The sequence below is a fragment of the Elephas maximus genome, chromosome 4, assembly GCF_024166365.1.
Source record: "Elephas maximus indicus isolate mEleMax1 chromosome 4, mEleMax1 primary haplotype, whole genome shotgun sequence".
NCBI lineage: Eukaryota > Metazoa > Chordata > Mammalia > Proboscidea > Elephantidae > Elephas > Elephas maximus.
This window is the reverse complement of record NC_064822.1, coordinates 114,004,731-114,030,196: the sequence shown is the minus strand read 5'-3', so window position 1 is coordinate 114,030,196 and position 25,466 is coordinate 114,004,731. Positions and strand designations below refer to the sequence as shown.

The 25,466-nt window shown below is 35.1% G+C and overlaps 2 protein-coding genes across 2 annotated transcripts; both read left to right on the top strand.

Annotated features, from left to right (window-relative positions):
* The first annotated feature begins 10,642 nt into the window (after window positions 1-10,642).
* LOC126075600 (olfactory receptor 6C2-like) lies at window positions 10,643-11,578 on the top strand. The gene has a single exon (XM_049883436.1). It carries the CDS (start codon window positions 10,643-10,645, stop codon window positions 11,576-11,578), a length of 936 nt encoding a protein of 311 aa, XP_049739393.1.
* Window positions 11,579-23,357: 11,779 nt separating this feature from the next.
* Window positions 23,358-24,287, top strand: LOC126075620 (olfactory receptor 6C2-like). Its single transcript, XM_049883459.1, has one exon. It carries the CDS (start codon window positions 23,358-23,360, stop codon window positions 24,285-24,287), a length of 930 nt encoding a protein of 309 aa, XP_049739416.1.
* The last annotated feature ends 1,179 nt before the right edge of the window (window positions 24,288-25,466 follow it).

Sequence of the window (25,466 nt, the reverse complement as noted above, 5' to 3'; positions counted from 1 at the left end):
ACGACCGTTAGGAACAACAAGGCCTGAACTTGACTCATCCTTTGTTGCTGGACAGCTGGCTTGTTGATCATACTCCCACCACTAAGCCTAGGCCTCAATCTGGAATTCTGTTACTCCAATGTCATTGACCATTTTGTCTGTGATGCAGCCCCTCTCCTAAAGATTCCATGCTCAGAAAATAGGATCATAGAGCAGTGGTCATAGTTTGTGCTGTGTTGACCTTTATTATGACCCTGGTATGTGTTGTTCTGTCCTATGTATACATCACCAAGACCATTCATCAATTCCATTCTGCCATCAAAGGAAAAAAGCATTATCTACCTGCTTTTCCCACATGACTGTAGTTTCCATCACTTATAGAAGCTGTATCTTAGTCTATGTCAAACACTCAGCAAAGAATTCAGTGGCCATTAATAAGGGTGTGACAGTGCTCACTACTTCTATCACCCCCATGCTGAACATCTTCATTTACACCCTGAGGAACAAGCAATAAAAAAAAAAAAAAAGCCTTCAGTGACTCAATCAATAGGATTGCATTGTTCTTAAAAAAAATAATTTTGCTAATGTAGAGCAAATCATATTTTTGTAAAAAGATCGGAAGTCCCTATGCTGTGTCTTTAAATATTTGTTCCTTTCCTTTCTAGTAAGAGAGAATTATCAGGATAACATTTCTCAATAAGAAAATATATTACATTTCCACATATCTAAACAATAACTTTACTCCAAGCCAGACCTTAATGAAGCCACAAACAAAATAAAACAGAACCAGTAAGTTCATTTTAAGAAATGTTTTGACCTGAGAGTGCTTATTGCCCATTCGAATTCCAGCTTTTTAGGGCCTTTTTGACACCTGGAGCATTCCAGGTTATTTTTCTTTTGACTTTAAACTGTAAACTAAAGGAGAATGGTGTCAGGCCATTGGGTTTAATATTAATAATGAACTTTAAATCTTGAAGTCTTAATATTATTAAAGGGATTAATCTTGGTATTATGATCACAATGAATACAGTAGCTACCACTTACACAATCATTACAGATTTGTAATTTTTTTACATGCAATAATGAATTTAAAAAAGATATTTTATTTTCACTTCATATTTTATCTTCACTCCACAAATATAAACTGAAGCTCAGGAGAGTTAAATAATGCAACTCAGGGTGAAATCAGGATGCAAATTGGTTTTTATCAGACTTAAACCCTGTGTTTTTACAGCATGTGAGGCTCCAATGACACACATTTCAGCATTAAGATCTCCTCAGGGGACACCTTAGGAAAGTCTACATATACCAAATAGAGGTATTATTTAATTTATAAAACTAAAAAAATCAAGAGATCTTAAATAGAAAAAAAATTACCCAAAATATAGCATGTCATTTTAATATAAGCATTTATAATGTATGAAGGATGGAAAATATTTATCATATGAGAAAATATTTTGATCTTAACATTTATATTTGCCAAAAGAACACTTGTACTTTGACGTAGACCCACGGAGAGCAAAAACCTGGACTAAAAATTCCGGTCAGTCGCATATGTACGCTCTTTCTTAGAAGGTTGCTACAAGTGGAATTATCTATGGTTGGTATACAGAATTGAATACAGGAATATAATAATTGAGCTCTTTTTCAATGATACTAGGGCAATAGGTTAAAAAGCCACTGGCCATGATCAGTTACTTGTATCAGATGCAGGAATCTGTTTAAATATGGGGCCAACTTGAGCCACAGATGTTCCTCCACGTCTTGCCTACTGGCTCCTCAAGGTTGTTCCCTGAATTAGACTCCTTTGGTCAATATAATGTAGGCTTTGAGATCACTAGGTCATTCTTTTTTCATGAAACTATGAGCTTTCATTTAATCAAGATTATTCATTTTGCTATTTACTTTTTTTTTTTATTCACACAACTAGGGTTTTATTCAAAGAAAATATATTTTTAGCTTCTCATTTATTATTTACTGGCATTCATTCCTGTATTCCCGGGCTGACAACAGAATGTCATTTTTAACATGTTGCAATAAAATGCCCTCAACCCCAAACTCTCTATCCAGTAGAACTATAGGCAGAATCAGGATGCAGAAGAGTGCCATCACCCCCAAAATTGTCCAGTATCCATCTGTGGTCAATTTGTCACCCACAAAAACTGATGTGATTTCTGGGTCGACAGTTTTATTTTACTTTTTCTGAAGATCATCAATTAAATCATATAGTATGTAATCTTTTCTTTCTTTTTTTTTTTAGTTATCATAGTACATTTGAGCTTATCCATGTTGTAATATATATCAGTTCATTCCTTTTTACTGCTGAGTAGTGTTCTATGGTGTGGACCTACCCAGTTTGTTTGTCATCAGTTGAGGAACATGGGCTTGTTCCCAGTTTGTTTCAATTACAAATAAAGTTTCTGCAAATATTCCCATATAGGTTTTAGTGTAAATATAAGTTTTTGCTTCACTTAGCTAACCAGCTAGGATGGAATTCCTGGGACTTATGGTAATGTGTACGTACTCCCACAAGCAATATTTGAGAATTACAGTTGTTCTGCATCCTCATCACCACTTGGTATTGTCAGTATTTTTTATTTTAGCCATTCTAATAGGTGTACGTGGACCCTGGGTGGCACAAATAGCTAAGTACTCAACCGCTAGCTGAAAGGTTCTTGATCTAAACTTCCTCAGGCACCTTGGAAGACAGGCCTGACAATCTGATTCTGAAAGGTCACAGCCTTGGAGACTCTATAGAGCAGTTCTACTCCACACATATGGTTTGCCATGATTTGGAATTCACTCCACGGCAACTAACAAAAACAAGGATGCATGTGTACTGGTATCTCATTGTGGGTTTAATTTACTTTCCTACAGTTTTTTTTTTATGTGCCAGTGAATTGGTTCCAACTCATAGTGACCCTATGTACTACAAAACACAAAAACACAACACTGCCTGGTCTTGTGCCATCCTCACCATCATTGCTATGTCTGAGCCCATTGTTGTAGCCACTGTGTCAATCAATTTTGTTGAAGGTCCCCTCTTTTTTGCTGACCCTCTACTTTATCACACAATACTCTGTTGCTATTGATAAGGTTTTCCCTGGCCAATTTTTTCAAGTAGATAACCAGGTCTTTCTTCCTAGTCTGTCTTATACGGGTAGCTCCATTAAACCTGTCCACAATGGGTGACTCTGCTGGTATCTGAAACATCGGTGGCATAGTTTACATCACCATAGCCAAACGCAAACCACCACATTAGGATAAACTTATAGACTAGCAGTATTGACCATCTTTTTATACAGTTATTTGATATCCATATATTTTCTGTAGTGAAATGTTTGTTTAGATATTTTGCCTTATTGAAATTGGGTTTTGTTGTTCTTTTTGCTATTATTGTTAAGTTGTGTTATTTATTTATTCTGAATAAAAGTTTTTTGGATAAAAATGTGAATTGCAAATGTTTTTTGTTAGATTTTAATGAAAACCACTCTTACTCAGAGTACAGCATGCAGGGTCAAAACTCTGTTCAAGGGTGATTGGAAGCACCTAGTTAATGTATTAAGTATGTAAACAGGTTTTCCAGAAAAGGAAATAAATTCTATGTTATAAAAAGTAAAGATTTGATGACATGACTGTAACAATGGGTGACATGGAAAGGAAAGTAATTACTCTGGTAATGGAACATCAAACGTCACATGAAGGGAAATGGTCATGATTAGCACGCTTTAAGGACAGAATTTTTATTCGTCTGTGGATGATACAATCTGAGTGGTCTTGGGGTATTAGTAGGCTCCTTAGTTGTAGAAGTTGATGTGAGACAAATATGAAAGCTACCTGTGAAATTATGGCCAAGGTAGTTGTGCAACATATGACACAGTCCAGACATAACACTTAAAAACCCATATATTTCTTGACACAGGGCAGTTGTTGTGTCAAGAAAGGTCTTGAGAAGCTCTGTTTTTGGTTACAAGCTCTTTCTGGTTCTCCTGTGTCTCACAATTATTTATATCCTTCAAATTAATTAGTATATCTTCATACTGTGAATGATTTCTGATTATGTGAATGAGGATTCAAGCTTTTTTTTAACTTCATATTTAACAGAATGAAGAGAAAATATTATTTGATGTTGGTAATCAATGTAGAAAATTTTTCTGATAATTTCAAAAATCTTTTATGACAAAAATCTCTTAGAAGGCAAGGAATAGAACAGCACCTCTGGATAGGAAAAAACAAAACCTGCAAACCTCTACACCTAACAACATAGTTAATAAAGATTGTACACTTTAAGTTCAAAAAAAGACAAAGATGTTCACTATCACTTCTCTTTTCAATATTGAATGGAGGTTCTAGGGAAAACAAAAAGGTGGAAAAAGCAATAAAATGCATAAAATTCAAAAAGAAGAATTTGAATCACCATAATTCACTGATGACATAAATGACTATATAGAAAATCCAAAATATTTACCAAAAAAGTACTAAAATCAACAAATGAATTTTTCAATATTGATAGATACAAAATCCACGTGCAAAATATTAAACGACGCAAGAAGCATCAAAAGTAGATGGAAGGAACACACAGAGTCACTGTACCAAAAAGAATTGGTCGATATTCAAACATTTCAGGAGGTAGCATATGATCAAGGACTGATAGTACTGAAGGAAGAAGTCCAAGCGGCACTGAAGACTTTGGCAAATAGCAAGGCTTTAGGAATAAGGAATAGTAATTGAGATGCTGCAACAAACGAATGCAGCGCTTGAAGTGTTCATTCTTCTATGCCAAGAAATTTGGAAGACAGCTACCTGGCAAACTGACTGGGAGACATCCATATTTGTGCCCATTTCAAAGAAAGGTGATGCAAGAGAAAGCAGAAATTATCGAACAATATCATTAAAATCACATGCAAGTATAACTTTGCTGAAGATCATTTAAAAAACAGTTACAGCAGTACATCCACAGGGAACTGCCAGAAATTCATCCTGGCTTCAAAGAGAACGAGGAATGAAGGCTATCATTGCTGATGTCAGATGGATCCTGGCTGAAAGCACAGGATACCAGAATGATGCTTACCTGTTTTTATTAACTGTACAAAGGCATTGGACTGTGTGGATCATAACAAATTATGGTTAATATTATGAAGAATGGGAATTCTAGAACACTTACTTGTGCTCATAGGGAACCTGTACGTAGACAAAGAAGCAGTCTTTCAAACACAACAAAGGGCACTACATGGTTTAAAATAAAAAAGGTGTGTGTCAGGGTTGTAACTTTTCACCATGATTATTATAGCTTTATACTGAGCAAATCATTCAAGAAGCTGTAGTTTATGAAGAAGTACAGGGCATAAGAATTAGTGGAAGACTCATTAATAATCTCCTATATGCAGATGACAAAACTTTGCTTGCTGAAAGTGAAGAGGACTTGAAACACTTACTGATGAAGATCAAATACAGCTTTCAGTATGAATTACACTTTGACATAAAGAAAAAAAATTCTCACTCCTGGACCAATAAGCAACATCATGATAAACAGAGAAAAGATTGAAGTTGTCAAGGACTTCGTTTTATTTGGATTTGCAATCAAGACCTATGGAAACAGTTGTCAAGAAATCAAAAGATGCATTGCCTTGGGCAAATCTGCAGCAAAAGACCTTTTTAAAATGTTAAAAAGCAAAGATATCACTTTAACGACTGAGGTGCACCTGACCCAAGCCATGGTTTTTTCAATAGCCTCATAGTCATGGAAAAGCTGAACAATGAATTCAAAAGACTGAAGAAGAATTGATGCCTTTGAATTTTAGTGTTGGGGAAGGATATTGAAAATATCATGGAATTCCTGAAGAATAAACAAATCCGTCTTGGAAGAATTAGAGCCAGAATGCTGCTTTGACGCAAGGATGCTGAGACTTTGTCTCACATACTTTGGACATATTATCAGGAAGGACCAGTTCCTGGAGAAGGACATCACATGCTCAGTAAAGTAGGTGGTCAGTGAAGAAAAAGAAAACCCTCAACGAGATGGATCAGCACAGTGGCTGTAACAATGGGCTCAAGCATAACCATCATGAGGTTGGCGCAGGACCAGGCAGTGTTTCGTACTGTTGTACACAGGGTAGCTATGATGACACCTAACAGCAACGATGCCAACAAACGTCGAAAAGGAAATTTATGAAATAATATCTTTCAATGTTAAAAAAATTATTACATAAGAAAAATTCAAACAAAATATAAAACCTCTACACTAAAAACATTGCTAAACATGTTATCAGAAAGGACTAGTTCCAGGAGAAGGACATCACATGCTTGGTAGAGCAGTCAATGAAAAAGAAGAAAACCCGTGGTGAGATGGATTGGCACAGTGGCTCCAACAATGAACTCAAGCACAACAATTCTGAGGTTGGCGCAGGACTGGTCAGTGTTTCATTCTGTTGTACAGACAGTAGTTATGACAGCACCTAAGAACTATATCAACAAAGAGTTGAAAGGGAAATTTATGAAATAATATCTTTTAATGTTAAAAAAAATTATTAAAAACCACACCCATGGAGTCAATTCCAACTCATGGTGACCCTATAGGACCCTCTAGGTCAGAGTAGAAGTGCCCCAGAGAGTGCCTGGTGGATCCAAACTGCTGACCCAAACAAAATGTTTGTAAAACCTCTACACTAAAAATATTGCCAAGAGGAATCAACGAGAACTAAACAAACAGAGAGATACCTTGTGTATGCAAATTGGCTTTTAGTTTTAGCGACAGTAAGGCTTGGTGACGAAGTGAAGCAACTACATTTCTGATTAATTGCCCATAGGAAGACCGCGTGTTGTTAAGATGTCAGTCTTCTCAAACTGACCTATTGATCCAATAAAATCTCAACCAAACTCCTGGAAAATAATAACTTTTAGCAATTGGACAAGTTCATCATAAAATTTATATAAAACTATCAATGATAAAAATGAAAATAGTGTTTGTTTCTGTGGGGTTATTCCTGTGGCACTTATGAAAGGGGAACAAGGGAGTCATCTGAAGTGATGAAAATGTTTTTTTCTCTTGATTCTTGATTTACATGGTAATTATACCAGTGTTTTTTATACACAAGGATAATTCATTGAGATGTATAATTAGTATTTACACTCTTGCGGTAACCCTTTTCAAAAAAAAAAAAAAACTGGGGGAAAAATGCTATTTACAATAACATCATAAGAAACAGGAATACTTCAAACAAAATATTCAGAACAAAAATAACCAGAATTTCAGGATGGAGAAAACTGTATTACCTTTTTATTTCATCATTAAAAGAACAAATACCATTTTGACCCAGAATGTATACTTCTGGCAATAATTCTAACAAGCACGCAAGATTCTTCTTACCGGATGCTTTTTTTCAGATTTTTTTTTTTGGTTGTGAGAAATGGAGGTAAGTCTACATTTGTTTTAGGTATTGGTAAAACAATGGTGATAGATAAAGAAAAAATGTTAATAGTAGTGAAAATTTATAAAAATCATGAATTTATAGCAATAGAAAATGATTTAAAAATCTGGTGAACAAGATATTGAAAATAAATAATTGCAATAAATGATTCATATATAATTGCACGTATATTAATTTAGAATAGATGTAGAGGTTTAAGAACACTTGACAAGTTATGTATCTAATTATACAAATTGTTGTTAATGCGTAAACCAAAACTAAACACGTTGCCATCAAGTCGATTAGGACTCAGAGCAACCCTACAGGACAGAGTAGAAGTGCCTCATAGGGCTTTCAAGGAGCGGCTGGTGAATTTGAACTGCTGACCTTTTGGTTATCAGGCAAGCTCCTAATCACTTCGCCTCCAGGCTCCTGTTAATGTGTACTTACTTTTATTTATTTAAAGTTTTCATTGTGCATTAGGTGAAAGTTTACAGAGCAAATTAGTTTTCATGTTTATTACTTTTAAAGAGTAACTACAAAATATTTTGATGTATTTGCGTAAATAAATGTGTGGAAGTATATACATTGTAATGTAAGCTGTATAAAAAAAAAGCTGTATAGTTTATGGTATTTCACATACTTTTCCTATTTTTGTTCCCTAGTATAAATTTCCCAAATACAATAAATAATTCATGCAACAAATCAGTAATCAAGAAACGTGATCTCTTTATTCTCCTCTCCTATGATATATATCGGATTAAGCAAAGTGACAGTAAAATGAAGCAAAACTTGCATTTTATAATCTGTTTCTTCTGTTGTCCTGCTCTTCAGTATGACTGGGAACACTCAATTGGAGAAAGTGATTTTTATTTTAAATGTGCTATGTATACATTGCTTTATATATATACATACATATATATACATATTTGATAATTAATGACATTGATACCAAGATGTTGAGGTGTGTTTCAAGCTTGGTTAAACAGATTGAAAATATAAAACTTTTATAATGAGGTTATACAACAATATTCATGTTGCACCCAACATAGTTTACATAAAATTAATTTTTCACCAAAACCGAGTGTCTGATGTTGCATCCCCCTGTCTCCAAGGACACTGTCGCCAACCGTGCCTTTGTTACCACACTTTATTTTTTCCCTCCAAATTGTATTACTCGGAAGACTCATTAGTGATCTTGTTTGTGGGTTACCAAGGACACTTTGGTCACTCAGTTAGTTGCATTATTATCAAACAAAGCAAACGTGAAGCCTGATGTAGTAAACTCACTTGCTGCCCTGAGAGGTCAGAATAACAGCTCTCCTGAAACATGAAGGATTCCTGACATTCCATAACCCTCATTTGTTACTACTTTTTTTTCTTTCTCGTGGAAATTATACTAGTCCAACAAGGAACTCCATGTAATTGGATAAAGATGGGTACTTCAGAGAGCTCTATGCATTCCAGAGTTGTCGTAAATGTGACACTGGATTCATAAGCAAAACTCAGCAGAAGTTCACATGAAAATCTTCATCCCAACTGCGTTTCCAACCTAGAAGCTTTAAGACTTGATGTGTTTCAACAGCCAACACAAACTATGACTGGCATTTGTAAGTTGTGAGATTAAGTTTCTCATCTTAATTATATCTGCTTCTGTGTAATCTGAGTCTTATTATTCTGTGGAGGAAAATGTGTTTTATAAATCTTTTAAAAATCGGAGATGTAAGTGATAATTTTTACACTTGGCAAAATGCCTATTTTTTCATTTTTTAGAATGCACTTTCTGTGGATATCCAAATGTCATTTTTGGGGAGCTTTTATGCATAGAAATATATTGGCATTTAAAGTGGCTTAGAATTATGTATATTGCCAACATCATATAAAAAAAGATCTATATATGCATATGATGGCATAGTCATACTTCACAATCCCCCAAAAGAATGACATATTGTCTGAAGTTGCATTATCTCACTACCTTCCCTGCTCAGATTTCAGACATATGTTTCGAAAGTAAAATAAAAACCAGTTGGTCACATTTCACTGTTAGTCGCCTGTTAAATCTTGCTTCATTATACTTTGTAGTATCTTGAGAAAAATAAAATAAAATGTTTCTAAAGTATTGAATATTGCCCAGTGTTGATAGGGCTGAGGAAGTTTACTCAGTGATATACACTTTACCTGAGGTCTTAGAAGGAGGGATGGAGAAAGGTAAGAGAGGCAACTTCAGTGACATAGCAATATGATCTAATGTAGTTGTTCAATGTGTTCATAAATTCCCAGAGAGTGTTCTAGTGTCGGGAAAACCATGAGCCATATCAGTTCTTCCTTATGTTATAAACTGTACCCATGAAGCCATAACTGTACTCACAGCTCAGGTAGACAGAGTTGATCCATCTACCATTCATAAAGAACACATTAATTTACCCAGTGAAGTGAGTTCACATGCAAAGAAATTGGGGTCTCCAGGAAAACGTTTCATGACACACTGATGAAGAAAAATTTCAAACCTAGAGACACTAATTCTAAAATGAAATGACAGGAATTGATGAAAACGCAGAGGGATGTCAGTTATGATGAGTGGTGAAGTTGGATGAAGACTACATTAGGAAATAACGACAGATAAAAGGTTAAGGGTAAAAAATAGCGCCTGTAGATCTGTAGGGTATTTGAAGTTAATTTATGAGAGTATTTCATGCAAGGATGAATGGAAAGCCTTTAATTAGCCAATAAGATTTGCTGCATTCTGTACCGCGGTAGAATATAAGAATTACTTAGGGGCAGAGAAAGCTAAGAAGGAGTCAGGAGGGGAGCTGCAGATGCTCTGTGTGTGTGTATGCAAGTGTGCGGGCAGGGTTTAGACACGTTCATTGAAGAGAATCCGTGTGTGCTATGAACAAAAACAGAAAAAAAATTCTTTGAACATAAGAGCTAGAACGGAGACTTCAAGAGACTATAGAGTGTTCATAGTGAACCCAAGTTATCTGACATACTTAGCATTTTATGGAGCAAAGTACAATGCAAATATACCAAGCAAATAATTATTGAGCTGAATGACATCTGTGCTCCTTATGAAGTGAGAGACTAGTAACAGTCAAAAGCAATTCTTTTCAGAGTGTGGATTCAAAATGTAAAAACTGTTGATCATATATTTTAATGAATTAAAAAAAAGCCTGAATATGATAGATACTGTTAAAATGATCTATAATAAAATATCTCTAAATATGACATGCAGATTGGACAGAAGTCAGGAGTCAGTGATGACAAACCGCACAGTAACGACATTCATCCTGCTGGGACTGACAGATGACCCACAGCTGCAGGTTTTGATTTTTATCTTTCTCTTTCTCACCTACGTGTTGAGTGTAACTGGGAACCTGACAATCATCATACTCATCTTACTGGATTCTCACCTCAAGACAGCCATGTACTTCTTTCTACAAAATTTCTCCTTCTTAGAGATCTCATTCACATCTGCCTGTATTCCCAGATACTTGTACAACATAGGAACAGGTGACAAGCTCATTACCTATAGTGCCTGTGCCAGTCAAGTATTTTTTACTGACCTCTTTGGTGTGACAGAATTTTTCCTCCTGGCAGCCATGGCCTATGACCGCTACGTGGCCATCTGCAAACCCCTACACTACGTGACCATCATGAACAGCACAGTCTGCAGAAGACTTATATTTTGCTGTTGGGTGGCTGGTCTGTTTATTATAATCCCCCCACTCATCCTGGGCTTGAATCTGGAATTTTGCAATTTGAATACTATTGATCATTTTTTCTGTGATGCATCTCCCCTCCTGAAGATCTCTTGTTCAAATACTTGGTTCATGGAACAGACTGTTTTAATCTGTGCTGTGCTGACTTTCATTATGACACTTATGTGTGTCTTTCTGTCCTACATTTATATCATCAAGACAATTCTAGGATTTCTGTCTGCCCAGCAAAAGAAAAAAGCCTTTTCTACTTGTTCTTCCCACATGATTGTGGTTTCTATCACCTATGGCAGCTGCATCTTCATCTACATTAAACCTTCAGCAAAGAATTCAGTGGCCATTAATAAGGGTGTGACAGTGCTCACCACTTCCATCGCCCCCATGCTGAATCCCTTCATTTACACCCTGAGGAACAAGCAAGTAAAACAGGCCTTCAATGACTCAATGAAAAGAATTGTAATATTTTCAAAGAAATAGGGGGATGTGAAGTATAATTTACACGTTAGAGTGAACTTCCCAAACTCTGTAGTCAGGTCAGCTTTCTCAAAACACTGTCTTAACTTATCCTGGTCTAGGCATTCATTTTCCTATAAACATTCTCCCTTAATAGGCATGTTAGTAATATTCTCCCTTAATAGACACATTAATAGCATTCTAGAATTTAAATTTTGGCTTCATCTCCAAATCAGTAATACTAAAAAGTAAAACACAACAAAATAAAATGAAAGCATATCTCCAAATTGGGAACACCAAAACAGAAAAAAAAAAAAAAAAATGTAGGTTGATGAATTTTCCAGTAAAAGAATAAGTTATGATCACCATTGCTCCTTCCAAGTAAACCTTCTCAAGTGATACACTCATTGATTCCCTTAACAAATACTTACTGGTATGTTCCTTGGGCCAGTTATCCTCTCAGGCACTAGAAATAGAGGAGCGAATAAAATCACCAAAAACCTGCTCCATGTGCCCTCAGAGGTAAAAAGGAAACAATCGTATATTAAAGAAAGCAAAAAAGTTAACTTGTGCTCAAATAAACACTTTTGTCTTGAAAGTGAATTATAAGCCTTACAATTCTGGAAGAATATCTGAAATATTAAAACTGTAAAATTATGAGATTTGTAAAGATATTGAATTGATAATAACCAAAACCTTTATTTTCCTCACCTTTGTACTGATCAGGCCTTCAGTAACTTGCAATATTTCATGGGAAGCACACATATTTATCTCAGTGGCCTTTATTCCCATAACAGTGTGCTGTGCCACTAGGGTTCTGTTTTCCTATGTTCTTCTTTAATCTTTTTAAGGAGGGTGAACTTAGTTCAAATTTTTTAAAACATGCTAAATATTTAAGTCATACCTTTTTTTCCTCTATCATGTTTAGGTCGACCTTTGTTAGTTCAACCACAGGTTGGTTAATTTTCCTAATAGATTCATCCAGATTCTGTCATGTTAGGGTATGTCCCATGGTAAACTATATGAGGTCAAGGAGTTTGGGATTTTTTTAAAGCTACTCACTGTTTAAAAAATTAACCTTGAACTCATGTTTTCTAAATTCAGATCCCATATCTACTCTTACTAGCTGTGAGATTTTTAGTTTCTTTCTGACTGGATCATATAGTACATTAAAAAAAAAAAAATCATTACTACAAAATTTACATACTATAAAGTTTTCCAATTCAGAGTACCTGATTCAATTTTAAGTCTTTATAAAAAGTGGTACATCCATCATCATAATGTTACTTTAGAACATTTTTATAACCCCAAGGGGAGCCTTGTGCCCATCAGCACTCATTCTGTCCATCCCTTTCTTCCCAGCCTTGGTGATTTCATTGTTGTTAGCTGCTGTCCAGTCAGCCCCTGACTCCGTGGCGATCCCAAGCACAAGTGAGTGAAATGCTGCCCGATACTGTTTTATCCCCATGATCAGCTGTGAATCAGCCCATTATGATCCATGGGGTTCTCACTGGCTGATGTTTGGCAGTATATTGCCAGGCCTTTCTTCCTAGTCCATCTTACAGATGTGTGACAGCTGCAAGTGAGGTACATTGGCTGGGAATGAACCCCAGTCTTTGCACATGGAACGTGAGAATTCTACTTTACTACCAATGCATTATTTCCCAGCCTTAGGCAACCACTAATGTACTTTCTTTCTCTATAGATTTGCTCATCCTGGACTTTTCATATAAATAAAATTATACAATATACAGCATTTCGTGGCTGGCTTCTTGGAAGTCCACCTATTTTAATGTAAAACTATTTTTCCTTACATCTGCCCTGTTCCTACGTGCTTTCAGCTTACCCAAATTATTCTGTTTCTTTTCACATTTGAGATTTTTCTATTAGTTTGTAAGTTACACACTATGCTCTTTATATACTCTTTGTGATTTCACTAGAATTAAAACTATTTGCTTATTTTTTTCTAACCTACCATGCCACCTTTCAGCGTTTTCTGTAATTTTTTAAATCTTGTGTTTCTTTGAACATAGTTTTGTTGCAGTCTTTGTCTTGTATTTCGTTTATCTGAAGTAGTTTGTGTCTGTTTCTGTTGTCCATATTTATTGGATTTCTCCCGGATGGAGTTTTTTCTTTAATATGTCTGTTAATATTTAACTGTGTGCTAGACTTTGTATTGCAGAATTATTTTAGAAAAACTTAAGCTGGAATAATGTCATCTTTCTACGGGAAGAATTTTTGTTTGGTTTCTTCCAAGACCCTGATTAGTAGCCTGAACACACCTTAAACCAGGCTCAAAACTTGATGCAAATTTGACTGCAATCCTACATGAGGATTTTTTGAGTTCTAGTTCACCTTTATCCCCTGAAATTATATTTATTCATGTCACAGCCCCAATTTCATAATCAGCCATTACATGAGACAAGAACTCCATCCTTTTATTTTAAAGTTAAGATTGATATATGTTGCATTTTTTGTAAACACCATATCATGTTTATGTGTTTTCTGTCTTTGTTTTTTTGTTGTTTTGTACCCAATCTGATTGGAAAATCTGATTTAATAATTTCACATAACCTATTTAGAGTCCTTATATTTTGCAGTCACATACACACCTCCATCATCTCATTTTTGTGTTTTCTAATTTATATTTTCTATTCTGAATTTTGTTTCAGCAATTCAATTATCTTTAAACCATTTTAATCTAGCTATATATAAGATGTTCATTATATTTTTACTAGATACTGTAAAAAGTTCTCCTTACTGACATAGCAATAAACGTAAGATTTATATTGAGTGAGACAATCAACCATAGAATAAATATATATATACACATTTAAAAATAAAAACCACTGCCGTCGAATTGATTCCAACTCACAGTGACCCTATAGAACAGAGTAAAACTGCCCTATAGGTTTTTCAAGGAGTGGGTGAATTTGAACTGCTGACCTTTTTTGGTTAGTAGCTGAGCTCTTAGGCTCTGACATATGAATATATACATGCTTTTTTTTTAAGCCTATCATGTAAGCAGATGGTATATAATCTAGAAGCATACTCATCAAACTAGTAACAACTGGTTACTCTGCAAAGAGGTTGGGGTGGAGAATAAGAGAGATTATGGCATATTCTATCTCTTTGGGAATTCAAGATGCAATAAAACCACCTATCACTTCATGAAACAAGTGTAGAATCAACTAAAACAAGATAAAAGTGCAGAAAGATGGAGATAAAACATTCAGTGTTAATGATAAAAAAGAATGGAATGAAAAACACTGCTTGATTTATGCCAACAAATATCTTCTTTAACATACTCTGTGACTGTATTTTACCACACAGATTGAAGGCAAGGCAGAAATTTTAAAATATTTTTTTGCAGAGAAAGATTACTTAAAACATGGCAAGAAGAAATGTGTGTGTCATTGAAAATTGACAGTTTCACAAAGTAATTGATAAAAAAAATTGATAAGGCATACCAGAATTCTAAGTAAAGTGTGATCAAGATTTTTCCTAAAGTCACCAATCAGCTGAGTCACTGTAAGGTAGACTTGAGTAAGTGAGGACACTGAAAAATTATTGAATTAAGACAGAGATTGGAGTTCAAGGGGGCTGACATGACTGGAGAAGGGAGCTATACAACAAAAGTGCTCCAAAATCCACATTGTGGTCTCCTTATGTCTTTGCTGACCACTAAGCCATTCATGTGTGGAATAAAACTCTATGAGACTACACAAAGAATGACCAATGAGCTTTAACTAGAACATATTTCAAAAAACAAATAGGTTGCAAGGTAGTGCAGTTTCAATCAACCAGATTGAAATATCCTCACTGAAAACTCAGGGCATTAGGTAGAGACTCCAGGAGGATCATGCCTTAAAAGCAAGCCTAAATTATTCTCATAATACAAACTATTATAGCTGCTGAGAAACAAATCTTAAAAAGAAATATAAAATGGATCAAGCAAGGGTACTGCTGCATGAAGAAAATATAGTACTCAAAAAAATAGCTACAACAACAAAATCCAGATACTCACCAACATAGCATTCACAATTTTCAACATTAAATAAAACAAACTATATACACACATATATGTGCATACATATCTATATTAGACAATAACCATGAAAATATGGCTCAAATCAGGAATAAATTCAGTCATTTGAATGAGCTCCAGAAATGACAGCCCAAAGGCATTAAAACAAATATAAATATGCTCATCATAATCAAGTATAAAAAAGGAAAACTGGTGAGAGAAATGGAAGATACGAAAAAATCAAATGGAACTTATGGAGATGAAATATACAACATTTGAAATGAAGAGTTCACTGGATGGGAGTAACAGCAAATTACATAATGAATAATAAAGACTGATGAAATTGAAAATATAGCAACCTAAATGACCTAAATCAAAGCATAGAGGAATAAAAGCATTGAAAGAAATCAACAGTGTCTCTATGACATGTAGAAAAAAAAAACAGGCTATAGCGTTTATTTGTAAATGGAGGTCTGGAATGAAAGGATGAACAGGGCACAGAAGGTATTTTAAGAACAGAAACTTTTACACATTTAATGAAAACTAAAACCTACAGGTTTAAAAAGCTCAATGAACTCCCAGCAAAATAAGCACACAGCCATATTAAAGCATGTCATAATAAAATGACCGAATATCAGTAAAAAAGAAAAAAAAAAAAACTTTTTCAAAAGAAAACAATTGGGGAAAAGACACATTATGTACACAGGAGCAAATATAAGAATCTCAGTATGCTTTTTGTCAAAAACATTGCCATCCAGAAGACAAAGGAGTAAAATCATTCCCTTTTTTTTTAAGCTGAAGGAAAAGTCCAGATGACAACATGGATCTGACACAAGAACGAAGAAGAGAAGTGAAAAACATGTGGGTTTATATAAAAGACATTTTTCCGCTTCTAAAAAGATTTTTCAATGATAATTGACTATAAATTAAAAAAAAAAATGTACTGTTGGGATTATAACATATGTAGAATTAAGACAAAAGAGAAAAATAGTACAAAGGCCAAGAGGTGGAAAATGGAAGGAGATAATTAAAAAATTATTCTATAATATATGAAATGATATGATATTATTTGCAGGTAGACTGCAATAAGTTAGAAATGTATATTATAAACCCTAGAGCAACCACACAAAAAGGGGCATAATTAATGAAAAATAATGGAGTAAAAAAAAAAACCCACTGTCACTGAGTCGATTCCAACTCATAGCAACCCTGTAGGACAGAGTAAGGTGAAATCATAAAAGTACTTAGTCCACAAGAAGTTAGGAAAAGCGACAAAAAGCACAAAGAACAGATAGTACAGAAAACAAATAGCAAGATGGTGAATTTAAAACCAACCATAACCAATAATCACGTATGCTTAGTAAAAGGAAGAATTTGTCAAACAGGATTAAAAAAAAGCAAAAAGAAACAGTATGTCATATATAAGATAATACTTTGAATATAAATACATATATAGGTAAAGAAAAGTTTTTTTTTTTAAAGCCATTTACCTTGGAAACATTAGCCAAAACAAAGCTGGCATGACTGTATTAGTATCAGACAATTTTAGATTCAGACTAAAGTGGGATATTGCTTATAATAATATATTATTCAATCAATGAATAGGGCATAGTGAAGGAGTGTAAGGAGTTAATAATAGAGCTTCTAAGTACATAAATCATAAACTGATATAATTAAAAGAAGAAATAAAATGCATAATCATAGATTAGAGATTGTAGTACTCCTCTCAGCAACTGATAGAAAAGGTAGACAAAATATCTTCATGAAAGACTTGAAATACACAATCAACCATGCTGACCAAATCGATGTTTGTAGAACCCGCCGTTCAAGAACAGCAGAATGTACAATCTTTTCAAGGGCCCACAGAATATTCACCGAGATAGACAATAAAACAAGTCTCAATAAATTTAAAAGGATTGAAATCATACCCAATATGTTCTCTGACCAGAATAAAATAAAATTAAAAACAGTAACATAAAGACATATGGAGAAAAATCACAAATATTTTGATATTAAATAACCTCAATCTAAACCATTTCTCACACCATACACACAAAATAACTCAAAATGGATCATAGCACAAAATGTAAAACCTACAAGAAAACACAGAAAATACTTGCAACCTTGTGGCAGACAAAGAAAGAACTTCTAGAAAGGACACAAAAAAAGCACAAAACATACAAGGAAAAATATGAATAAATTTGACTTCATCAAAATTGAAAACTCTTACATTTTGAAAGACTCCAAGAAAAAAACAAAAATACAGGCCTGAAACTGGGAGAATATATTGACACTTCAAATATATGTGCAACATGAAAAAGAACGGTGCCCTGGTAGCACAGTAGTTAAGAGCCCGTTTGCTAAGCAAAAGGTTGGCAGTTCGAATCCACCAGTCGCAACTTGGGGCAGTTCTACTCTGTCCTATAGGTTCCCTGAGAGTCAGAATCAACTCAGTGGCAACACTTTTGTGTGTGTGTGTAAAAAGAATATTTGCAAACTCCATAATAAGAAAACACGACCTAATAAGAACGGGCAAAATATTTGAATGTATGTTTCAAAAGACAGATGAATAGCAAGAAATCATATAAAAAGATTTTCAACATTAGTCATCAAAGAAAGGAAAATAAAAACTACAAAAACACATCAAAATGCGTTCAAGAGAATAACTAAAATGAAAAAGACTGAAAAAATTGTCAATGAGATACAGCAACTAAAAATCTCACACATTCTTGCTGGGAAATTCAAGTGTCACAACTATGGAAAACTGTTTGTTAAACAGTTAAATATATACTTGCCATTAGATCCAACAATTGCAGACCTAGATATTTACCTGAGAGAAATAAAAACACATATCCATACAAAAACTTATACATGAATGTTTAAAGCAGCTTTAAACACAGTAGCCAAATCCCAGAGACAGTCAGAATGTCTATCTTGTGTTGAACAATTAAATAAATTGTGATATCTAAACCATGAAGTATTTCTGATAAACACAAATGAACTGCTTATACACACAGTAACAAGAATGAATCTTAAAAGTGTTATGAGAGAAAATTGCCATGTATGATTCCATTCATATGAAACATAAGACAAATCTAGTCTAATTTATATTGTCTTCAGCAGATCACTGGCTCCTTGAGACTGAGGCCAGGGTTAACTAGGAAGGGACAAAATAAACATTCGGGGGGATGGAAATACTCTATGTCTCCTGTGGTGGTAGGGATTAGTTAGGTGGATACATTTGTCAAAATTCACCAAACTGAAAAATTAAAGATGGTGCATTTTATTGTATGTAAATCATATGCCAATAAATCTATAAGCCAGCCTTGACTCATATTAGTCCATGATTTAATTAAGGCAATAATTATACAAAGGAAAAAAAGATGCACATTCCTGACAAGCATATGTACAGACACTCATACACACTTGACTTGAAGGAACCTATTAAATACATTTTATAATAGTAATCTACCACCCATCTGTCAGTTTGTCATACTGTGGTGTCCTGTGTGTTGCTATGATGCTGGAAGCTATGCCACTGATATTTCAAATACCTGCAAGGTCACCATAGTGGCAGGATTAAGTGGAGATTTCAGACTAAGGCAGACTAGGAAGAAAGGCCTGGCAATCTACTTCCAAAAATTAGCCAATGAAAACTTTATGAATCACAACAAAATATTATCCAACTTATTTACTTTAGACAAGTCATCTGGAAGGATCAATTGCTAGAGGAGGGCATCACATTTGGTGAAATAGAGAGCCAATGAAGGCAAGAGACATCCTCGGACTGGGAGACCCTCAGTGAGATGAATTGGCAGAGCAGCTGCAACAAAGGACTCAAGCATGCCAGCGATCATGAAGATGATGCAGGACCAGGCAACCTTTGTTCTTTGTACATAAGGTCACCATGAGTTGGAGTCAACTCGACAGTGACTATCCATCTATTTATAATACTAATATGTTATTTATATATATATGAACATCAATTTTTCAAAGAAATTTCATTTCAAGCAATTACTCTCTGACAATGTGCAAAAAGATGTTTTCATAAGTATTCATCTTCCAGATTTTTCTATAATTGTGAAATAATCTTTAAAGATTTTAGGTAGAGATTGAATAAATCATTGGATATCCATAGAGTGATACTTAAAAATGGTGAAACACTGAGGACGGTGTAAATTTACAACAATAAATTTTGCTTTAAACTCTGAGGATACACTAATACAATGGACTAAGATTAAACAGAATTAAAATGACATGTATTAATAATTTAATTGCATAAAAAAAAAAAAAAACCTTTTGCCATTGAGTCAATTCCAACTCTTAGTGACCCTATAGGACAGGGTAGAAGTGCCCCATAGAGTTTCCAAGGAGTGGTTGGAGGGTTCAAACCACCGGCCTTTTGGTTAGCAGCCATAGCACTTAATCACTATGCCACAAGAGCTCCAATTATACAAATAGATTCATATATATTTAAGGTTAATATAGCTATATATCTTAGTATATAAGTATTTTTTAATCTAATGTCCATCTGTTTGTAAATACTATACGTTACATGTGTGGGTATATTTGCAGCAAGAAAATTATGGAAAGCTTTGTTCAAAATACCGGATTTTGTTACATCTAATTTAAACCATTTTCCTGGTTATTTTCCCTTTATTTTTTCTGTTTTTGCTTATCTAATCAAATGTCTTAATAATATATAATTCACACATTTTATGAAAAATTGGTAAAGAAGAAAATAAAGATCTATGATCTGTTAGCTACCTTACATAATAGGAATGAATTAAAAAATTTAAAAAAATTAGATGAGGCTTATTGTTTTCATTTTATTCAAGTTACATTCTTATTGTTTTCTTACCAATCTGTTTTAAATGCTTTTAATGCCCTTTCCTGCCTCTAAAGGGCATGTCCCCAAGTTACCATGCTAAGTTTGTTTCCCCAAAGTTCATTACACAGATGATTCATTAGTGATCTTTAAACCTGGTCGCTAAGGACATTTTTGCTTATTAACTTTGTCACAGATTTGACAAATAAAAAAAGATCAGACTTGAGACTGGAAAACCTTTCCCTGAGCAAAGGTAGTTCAGAACATCAACTCTTTCAAAGCTACTCAAAGGAACTAGCTTTTCTTTTCAGGGATGAGGAGTAAAAGAAAATATTTTCTGAGCCTGTGATAGCGAGACATCTACTGTAAGAGAGTTTATGCAATTGATGTGCATTGTCAGTCACTCAACATACACCATACTTTGCAACTGATAGCAAATTCAAGGGGGTTATGTACTCCCAGGCTGTTGTGATTTGGGGAGTGACCAGATTCAATGAGTTGTGACCAGAAATCCTCATGCTATCTTCCAACATTACATTCATTTTCAAACTGTAGCTGTAAATACGGCTGTAATTAAATAACTCATAGACTAAGACAATGATTAGCTGCCAGAAGGTTAAGTATGATAAATTCTGTCATTACAGTTACCTTTTCTCTTTTGAGACTTGGGTCCTACTTGTTTCTAATAATTGAATCTTTCCCAACTGTGTAAAATTTAGAAATGTGAGTTCTAATGTGAATATTAATGAAATCTCATTATTAGAGTGTTTTGAACTTGGATAATGTGTGGTCATTAAGAAGGTTATTTTAAGCAACAATGGTTAGGAGGTCATTCAGAAGTGGTATAACTTGGTGATATGAAGAAGTAACTCCCACACACAAATTTCTGGAAACTCAAACTAAAAACCAGGAAGTTTGTGTATCCCAAGTTAGGATTGGGTACTGGACACAGGGACGGAGTGGGAAAACAGAGAGTTGGAGGGGAGATAGATAATTCATGTAAAGAGTTTATTTGAATATCCACCACAACGACATTTACCCTTTAAATATCACATATGCCTTTTATTACAAAGAACACAGAAAAAATAGGATGAGAGCATTGAAAATCAAGAGTTCCATTTCAGACTTTAAACGTTTGGATTTCACATTTTGCACTTCATAGCACTTGGCTATATGACTGAGATTCTCAAGCAATCATTTTTTGGAGATCAAGAGTTCAAGAAAATGCCCAAAGAGAGTGAGTATGTCAGGAGGTAAAGAAGTACTAAGGAAGAAAACTGACAACTATCAAGTTAATTAAGGCAAGAAAGAAAATAAATGTCTAGAAATTGTTGCTGTTTTTGTTGTTAGGTGTCATCAAGACAGTTTGGATTTACAGCGATCCTGTGTACAACAGGATGGAATGCTCTCCAGCCCTACACCATCCTCACAATTGTTTCTATGTTTGAGCCCACTATCTCAGCCACTGTGTCAACCCATCTTGTTGAGGGCCTTCCTCTTTTTTGCTGACCCTCTGCTTTACCAAGCATGATGTCATTCTCCAGAGACTAGTCTCTCCTGATAACATGTCCAAAGTAAGTGAGAGTAGAAAGCAAACAGGTGATAGAAAAATGGTATATGTTGTGTTAAGGTAACTTATGAGAAAATGTTATGAATAGTGTGTGGTAAAAAGTACACATTCCACTTAGAAATTTCCCAAACATGTATAGCAATAATGAAGTCTTTGATAAACTTTGCTGTAAACTGTTTTATTATAATGTTGAGATAAAAAGATGATTATAATATTCTGAAGATTGAATGTATGATGACTGAAAAATAAAAATCATTATTGGTCAGGTACTTTTATAAGTGCTTTATATAGAAAATATTTAATTTTTAAACATTCTTTACATGACAAAACTGAGTCACAGTGAAAGCAAGTAGGCTTGGAGATATCTAATAATTTTTAGGTTTAGTAGTATTAATAATAAGATGTCAGAAGTGTTTTTCAATCTTGACTAAACAGATTAAAAATGAAAAATATATGTGATGATGTCATACATCAGAGTGCATTTTGGATTCAACATATGTTAACATTCTATACAATAGATTTCTTATAAAAAGATCCTTATCTTCTGCAGGAGAGTAGGAAAGAAGTTTAAAAGTTTAAGTTTTAAACTGGAAACCATAAGGTAGAGTCAAGGGAAGTGGTGACAAAAGGAAGTTGTTCAAAGAAAACATGATTTTTAAAATTGCACTAATGCTAGATCTCAAAATCTTATGCAATGGATGTGGAGAACCTCTATGCAGAAAAACTCAAACCCATTGCCATTGAGTTGATTCCAACTCATAGCAACCCTATAGGACAGAGTGGAACTGCCCCGTAGGGAGGGTTTCCAAGGAGCATCAGGTAGATTCCAACTGCCAATATTTTGGTTAACAGCAGTAGATCTTAACCACTACACCACCAGGGTTAGAACCTCTATAGTGAGCTCCAAACTACTTGTGTAAATATTTTCTGTTTATCAAGAACAAAACTTTAAGGAAACACATGAAGGTGATCGAGGAGCTTTATGATTCAGCTTTATAACAGTCTATGAGTGTGGAAGATCACTTGATCTTATAAAATATTAGCAGTCAGTTCCTACTGTATGGAAAAATCAAATGCAAGGTGTAGATAAAACATAGATTGCAAATAAAATATGATGAGAAGGAAGAACCAGTAATATGATGGAGTTCGGTGTAGACAAAGCTATTTGAGTTTTTTTATCTCTCTTGAAATAACCAAAAATACATAATTGTAGAACAATTGTAGAAATTGTACAACCAGCGTATTGATAATATTTGTAATCAGTTTTTTAATATATGTGAGATAGTTTACATATTATTTTCCACCATTAATTACCACTGTACTCCTATAAAAAATCTTTAACGTCAAGTGCAGATTGATTAGAAGTCAGAAGCCAATGATGAAAAACAACACAGCATTTATCCTGCTGGGACTGACCAATGACCCACAACTGAAGGTTGTGATTTTCATCCTTCTATTTCTCACCTACATGTTGAGTGTAACTGGGAAACTAACAATCATTTTCCTCACCTTCATCAGTTCTCACCTTAAAACTGCCATGTACTTTTTCCTACAAAATCTCTCCTTCTTAGAAATCTCATTTATATCTGCTTGTATTCCCAGATACCTCTATAACATATCGATGGATGACAGGACAATCACATACAAGAGTTGTATCATTCAAACTTTTTTTACTGACCTCTTTGGTGTAACAGAATTTTTTCTCCTGGCCACCATGTCCTATGACCGATATGTAGCCATCTGCAAACCCTTACATTACGTGACCATCATGAACAACAAGGTCTGTAGAAGACTCATCTTGTATTGCTGGACAGCTGGCTTGTTGATCATACTCCCACCACTTAGCCTGGGCCTAAATCTGGAATTCTGTGACTCTAATGTCATTGGCCATTTTGCCTGTGATGCATTCCCTCTCCTAAAGATCTCATGCTCAGAAACATGGCTCGTAGAGCACGTGGTCATGGTTTGTGCTGTGTTGACCTTTATCACCACCCTTGTATGTGTTGTTCTGTCCTATGCATGCATCATCAATACCATTCTTCAATTCCCTTCTGCCCAGCAAAGGAAAAAGGCATTTTCTACCTGCTCTTCCCACATGATTGTGGTTTCCATCACCTATGGCAGCTGCATCTTCATCTACATCAAACCCTTAGCAAAGAATTCAATGGCCATTAATAAGGGTGTGATGGTGCTCCTGACTTCCATTGTCCCCATGCTGAACCCCTTCATTTACACCCTGAGGAACAAGCAAGTCAAAGAAGCCTTCAATGACTCAATCAAAAGGATTGCATTGTTCTTAAAGAAGTAAATTTCCTAATGTAGAGCAATCACGTTTTTACTAAAAGATTACTAGTCCCAAAATATGTGTGTGTGTGTATATGTGTATATATACATATGTATATATATGCTTCACTTCTTTCCTCCCCTAGAAAAGAACCTGTTTCAGGATAACATTTCTCAACAAGAGAGTATAATGCATTTTTTTTTTTTTTTAAATTTTTATTAAGCTTCAAGTGAACATTTACCATTCCAATCAGTCTGTCACATGTAGGTTTACATACATCTTACTCCCTTCTCCCACTTGCTCTCCCCCTATTGAGTCAGCCCTTACAGTCTCTCGTTTCCTGCCAATTTTACCTTCTTCCCTCTCTCTCTATCTTCCCATCCCCCCTCCAGTCAAGAGTTGCCAACACACTCTCCCGTGTCCACCTGATTTAATTAGCTCACTCTTCATCAGTATCTCTCTCCCCCCCACTGACCAGTCCTTTTCATGCCTGATGATTTGTCTTCGGGGTTGGTTCCTGTCCTGTGCCATCAGAAGTTCTGGGGAGCATTGTCTCTGGGATTCCTCTAGTCGCAATCATACCATTAGGTGTGGTCTTTTAATGAGAATTTGGGGTCTGTATCCCATTGGTCTCCTGCTCCCTCAGGAGTTGTCTCTTGTGCTCCCTGGCAGGGCAGACATCGATTGTGGCCGGGCACCAACTTGTTCTTCTGGTCTCAGGATATTGTAGGTCTCTGGTTCAAGTGGCCCTTTCTGTCTCTTGGGTTCTTAGTTGTCGTGTGACCTTGGTGTTCTTCCTTTGCCTTTGCTCCCGGTGGGTTGAGACCAATTAATGTATTTTAGATGGCTGCTTGTTGGCATTTAGGACCCCAGGTGCCACAATTCAAAGTGGGATGCAGAGTGTTTTCATAATAGAATTGTTTTGCCCATTGATTTAGAAGTCCTCTCAAACCAAGTTCCCCAGACCCCAGCCCCTGCTTCGCTATCCTTTGAAGCTTTCATTTTATCTCGGAAACCTCTTTACTTTTAATCCTGTCCAATTAGGCTGACCTTCCTTGTTTTGAGTGTTGTCTTTCCCTTCACCCAAAGCAGTTCCCATCTACAGATTGATCAATAAAAAGCCCTCTCCCTCCCTCCCTCCCTCCCTCCCCCCTTTGTAACCACAAAAGTATGTGTTCTTTTCCGTTTTTTCTATTTCTCAAG